General features: G+C 42.3%; 1 protein-coding gene across 4 annotated transcripts in view; it reads right to left on the reverse strand.

Annotated features, from left to right (window-relative positions):
- nedd4l (NEDD4 like E3 ubiquitin protein ligase) overlaps positions 1-5,201 on the reverse strand; it is a 41,817-nt gene extending 36,616 nt beyond the window's left edge. For all 4 annotated transcript variants that reach the window (XM_061082537.1, XM_061082611.1, XM_061082456.1 and 1 more), the window contains exons 1-2: positions 4,879-5,201; positions 3,034-3,107 (exon numbers count right to left, since the gene is read on the reverse strand). In XM_061082537.1, the coding sequence (XP_060938520.1) occupies positions 3,034-3,107; positions 4,879-4,923 (119 nt within the window). In that variant the 5' untranslated portion in view covers positions 4,924-5,201. The remainder of the gene's footprint in view (positions 1-3,033; positions 3,108-4,878) is intronic.
- Between the last annotated feature and the right edge of the window lie 799 nt (positions 5,202-6,000).

A 6,000-nucleotide genomic window follows, 5' to 3' on the forward strand; every position in this document is an offset into this window, starting at 1 on the left:
GTTATGCGTCTCATAGATGACAGTTTGATTGCAGGGGTTAGATCAACACTCAAAGTTTAAAATTCTATTTGAATCACATTTCAAACTAAGGACCATGAATGTTTTAAATTTGATTTGCCATAATCAATTTCCATGGGATTTTTCTTTGCCATCCAGCCCTGATATAACCAGTAATCTAATTTCAGTATGGATACGGTAAAAATTTGATTTCGCCTGCCAGTTAGAGCCTGGGCGTACCATCAGACAAAGGAGCCAGCTGAGAGGGAGCAGAGGAAAACAGCACATAAATTGGGAATGGTTATAAAATTATCTGCAAGAATCCCCCCGGGAAAAATAAGCGTTATTGCTAATTAACGTCTTAAGGATCCCCACAGCCTCTAATTGTGTGTTTGTGTGGTTGTGTGATGTGCTGTGACTAAACAAAATACAAAGGGCCTACTGTATCTGTGCTTCAGTGAGATTTTATTCACGTCTCCTTCCCTCTATCAAAAAACAAAACTACTAAGCGAGACAGACAGGCCACTTCAGGTCAACACTGGGAGATGAAAAGCGAGCGTGGCAGGACGCTGGATTCAAATGGTGGCTCGGCTCATTTGTTGTTTGCATGGCAGTTCGTTGAGTTTCTATCTACACGTCACTAAAAACAACAAAAACAAAACCTTGGGGTGTTTCATTCAGTCCTAAACAGCAAAGCAGAATACAATGGAACAAAGCAGCTGCAGGACAGAACGCAGCAGCAACAGGGACGGCTTTGGAAGCGAAAAGAAGAAAAGAGCAGGCTGGCACTGTCTGAGCATCTTCTGAGGGGACATACTGCCAAGTCAGCACTGTCTCCTGTGCCCACACATCCAGACATCATTCAGTGTTTCTTCATTACCATTCAGTTTTACTCCTGACCCAGTCGGCCTGTCCTGCTGGAGAGGTATCGGGATGCTGTGCTGTGAGCAGCTCTACTACACAGGGTTCTTCTTTGACAATCTAATGCTTTCTCACGCCTCACACACAATGCAGTACCTAGAGTGCATATAAGGGCATGACAGCCACTTTATGAAAGCACATTTAAATTCACTAGATCCGGATTTTTATTTAGATCTGCACCAAATTGCACAAAGTCATTTCCCTAAACCTGCCAGATTTGTTTACATGAGAATCCAGGAATAATATTCTGACAAATCATCATAAATGTTTGTTTTTTTAAGTCCCATCTCACAATGTTTAAGTAAGTAAGAAAACATTCCTGGATCTACCGCTGATCCAGATCCGCACCAAAATGTAATGGTTTCTTCCCTGACCCAAACCACATCTTTTAACTACGTTTTGTGATAATCCATCCAATAGTTTTTGTGTAATCCTGCCAACTAACAAACCTTGTCTATAAACATCTTTCTTTGACTTCATTACGTTTTCCATCAAGCTCAAAGAAAAGTGGTTAGGAAAGGACATAGGGCATAATTGTATTGCCAATTCAACCACAGCCTGTGACTGTCTAACCTGTTGTCATTTCAGTTGTAAGTCTCTCCCAATGTCTGTGTTTGTCTTTGTGGAAGCAGGTGAGCTGGAATCATCACCATAATCAAGCCCTCTACAAATACCAAGCTATCACCCAATCAGATCTTACCTCTGCTTCAGCAGATCTACACTCCGAGCCTCTTCGTTTCATACAAGTTGCTGTTATTTTACGGCCCAAAACCTGTTGCCTGTATCCTGATCCTTATCTCCTTTGCGTCCTGACTCTGGTTCCTCCACTTATTTATTTTCCTCACTGTCCTTCTCTCTGCTTAGCAGTTAATGCCTTCACCATCTCACCTGTCATCTCCCGAGACTGGCCTCCATATTCATCCACAGCAGCATAATCTCCATCAACATCGTCAATAAGTTATCTTTTAACCTACAACTAGTCAACCGCTTGGAGTCTCAAGTGCGGCTCGGGGCATGTTTTTTCTTTCCATACCTGTGCCAGCGTGTGTTATGTTGTGTTTGTGTTACCCTTTCTCTAACGCACTTGATTTCTCTGATTACAGATATTTGCAGTGTAAAAAGGTCAAGAAGGCTAGCCCAGACAACTTGATTGCACCAAACCCAAATATCATTACAAGATTAATGTACAACCAGGCCGGATATCCACACAGCCTGTTCTACGCATATGGCATGCAATTTCTGCAGTAAAGCTATAACTGTTCGCATTACAGTTTAATGTGAAAACCTCTATGGTGAAAACCTGTTCAGGTATTAAGTGCACCTCTTCATTCAGCCTTTAAAAAAAATATTGCAAAGAACGTAAAAACGCAAATAATGAAAAAGGCAGTGTAACTGCAGAAAGTGCATCAATACACAGAATAACTTTGGACAAACATAATATTTTATTTATTTATAGTTCCTGATTTGATTAATTATGCAAAGTCACATGAAAGTTACAGAAATAGTTGGTTAAACTTCATCAAAGAGTCAAAAAGGGCGAGAGGAGGACAGACAGCACGAGACAAAGGCCCCATGGTGAACGTCATGCTTCAAAGATCCTTGAACCTTCAAGTATAGAGTTTGTTTCTCCACACGTGAGAAATTATGAGGTGTGTATAATTATTAGTCAGACATTTTATCTGGAAAAACTTTAATAGAAGTGAGTCATGAGTAGAGCAGGAGAAGCAGATAGGTAATCATTGATTAACACTAGAGTTCAAGGTCTTCATAAGTAGAAGGAATTTAGTGAAGGGGATTTAATTGAGTGCGCTCTAAGGACAGAATACAGGAGCTTCTCGTAATATAAAAGCAGGATGCTGAACGGAATGTCCCCGTCAAATTATTATTGTTGGATGAAATATTTTTGTTGTAAAAAATGTCATCTTTAGAGTAAAATATCAAGTTTTGCAAGATGTGCAAGGTCATTGGTTGGGCGAGACTACCTGACATCAAGCAGTGCCCACAGCGGGTAACCAGGATACCACACGTTTCTCATAATGACATGAAAGGGGCGGAATTGTGTAACAAGTAAGCTCTGATGAAAGCAGCATTTATGTAGTTTCCTGTGACGCTCACCTGGCTCCGATGATGTCTTTCTTCGCCAGATCAATTCCTGCAATGACCTTAACCCGCAGCACTCTGGTTTCATTCTGTAGAAAGAAAGAGAGAGAGGCACAGTTGATCCAAACGTTTCAAAAAACTCATGGGAATACAATCTCATAATCTCACACTCAAACCATATGGCCGCACTAATCCGCTTTTATTTATTACCTCTAACTTTAAGCCAGACCTGGAAATTAAACGAGTTCTGAAAATAAAGACAAAGGCCAACAAAATAAAACTATGGAAAAAAAAACCTCAACGTTGATCTCTAACAAAACACTCCTGAAGATTGAAAATCAAAACCATTGCATAATTAAAAAAGCGTGTTATTTTTAAACACAATGTCTATATCTTTTGTTTTTTGCATATGCTCATCAGAAATAATTTGACTATTCATGTGTTTTAAAGGCAGTATGTTAGTTAAAATGTGCAAGTATGCAGCTGTATTATGTATACATATGTATGTTTTAGATTTATTCCCTTCTTATCGCTGGCTCTTTCGTCTACCTCTAACTATCTGCTGCTGTAACATGAACGTGAATTTCCCCGTCATGGGATCCATGGTTAATCTTATCTTTAACCATTTGCGACAGCATCACCTGCATTAAAAAAAACATCCCTGACTCACTGACATGAGACCTAAAGTAAAGATAACAGACACACTGCTTCTCTGTGGTCTGTTTACATTTGTCAAGTCTGACCACAACTTATGTCATAATTTTAGTGATGACAAGCACTAGAGGATGGAGCAAAGAAGGGAGTGGGGGGGGGGTCAAAGCCCAGTCCAACCCAGCTGTTACCCAAGGCCTTGTAAAGAGAGTGTAATGTTACTGAGTAATAACATCATAGTGACTGTAAAAGATGTATTTCATGTTTTGCTGACTGACCTTTACTTGTGAGGATTATTTGGTCTGATTTTTAAAAAAAATACAGAAGCCTTTTCTTGTGTTGCATTGAATGACTGGCATAAATAACGTCCACATGAAACTTCCAAGTCTTCCCTACATACGGGTAAACCTGATCAGGCAACTGATGGAAGCTGAGACAAGATCATCAACCGTGGGAACGTCCATATTTACCTCCTAGAATGGACTCGTGGAAATAATTGTTTTGTCCTACATCCACAAAATCTGAAGTCTTACTCTTCCTGACCAGATTAGGAGTGTCTGGTGGGCAGGTGTGACAGCTGCTCGGTGGGAACATGATTGTGTTCACATCAGTGATGCTCTCATTTGTGACTCGTGTCTGTCGTGCTGCCATTTAAAACAACATTTACACTATCACATTAGTTCACACCACAAAAATGCATGCCAGAGTGGATGTTACAGGTAACGAGAGAGAGTCCACCACAACACACCAAGCCCGGACATCGACCTCATATGACAGGAGGAAGATGTACATGTCTTGAAACTCGGTTAGCGGTCAGCCCACCATCGAGCAAGTTTGATTACTGACAGGAGGCGGTGATTGCTTGGCTGGGTGGTTAGCTTGTGATGACATCCAGGCTCCCAGCCCATGGAAATAACCCATTTCTCCAGGGCTTCAAGTTAGCACCCACTGGACGAGCACCACTGTAATTCACACACCGCATGTTGCACGGCTTGTCGAGCTTAAATGACCAAGTGTGTCAGTCGTTTCTGGAGCTATGCGAGTAAGCGTCAGGAGCGAGGTGTGGGCAGCAGCCCGGACATTACTACGGAATGTTACTGTTGGTTACGAGCTCGTTAGCTTCGGCTACAGCTGGCGTTAGCTGCCTGCGGCTGTGAGAGAGACAGCAACACACACACGGTTGATGCTGCAGTTAGCGACGGAGCTTACCTCGTCTTCTGAAAGTCCATATATTGGCTCGTACGTCGCAGCCATATAGCCCGCTGTCCAAGCTGTGCAGACAAAAACAAGCCGCTTAGCAAAGCTAGCTAGCTAGCCTTGAACAATAAAGTCCCACTTTCCCCTCTGTGCCGTGTGGGTGATCAAGTCCACGACTAGACCAGATAATCGAGGGAGGGCTGTCAGCCAGACGCCGTGGAGACTCGCCAGCTTGGTCCGTCCAGGACACAAATGGGAAATCTATAAAAAAAAAACAGGAAAGTGTGCCCAAAATGTTCCGAGTGAGACAGATCGTTTTTGTCAACTCCGAGCTGATCCCCCCGAAACGATGTGACACTTGACTTCCTCCTGACGAGCTCAGCCAATCGCGGGCCGGGAACTCGTGAGTGACGTTAACATCGACCAAACGAGTGCGTCGGGTATTCCCCGATGCTTTATCACCGGACAATAAAATATATAGAGGGCGTGGAGCCGTGTGTGTGTGTGTGCGTGCGTGTGTGTGCGTGTGTGTGTGTGTGTGTGTGCGTGTGTATGCGTGTGTGTGCGTGTTCTATTAACGTGTATTCAGTGGACCTGACTACTAGAGCTTAGTGGACCTGACTACATACCGACTATCCGTGGAGCTTAGGTCAAGTCAACTTATGATAGTAAATAAAACTGTAAATGGTTTATATGCAATTGGAAAGTAAAATTGGGTGAGCCTTTTTTTGCTGTATTCTAACACAAGACAGCAAATAAATACATACATTCAGCCTAGAGAGCATAAATATAAATAGAGAGTGTGCATGGTCATAATGTTTAGATGCTCTCAGACAGTGCAATTGCCCACATTGTGGCAACAAAGACAATTGCCTTTAAACAGTGTGACAACAAAGCCAGCGGCCTTTAAACAGTGTGGCACCAAAGGAAGCTGCTTTTGCATATCTGTTGCAATTTCTGTTGACACCTGAAGTGCCTCTACGAGCTATCACTGCCACGATTTGACCTTACCCTTACTGACTGACAGAGGAAACAGTGAAAAAGGTGATTCAACTGATTACTTTACTTCATAAGAACCATTAACACAGCCATTTAGTGCTGTCTTAATAGACACAATAAACAAAAGAACCACAG

Source organism: Limanda limanda, chromosome 1 (genome assembly GCF_963576545.1).
Source record: "Limanda limanda chromosome 1, fLimLim1.1, whole genome shotgun sequence".
Taxonomy (NCBI): Eukaryota; Metazoa; Chordata; class Actinopteri; order Pleuronectiformes; family Pleuronectidae; genus Limanda; species Limanda limanda.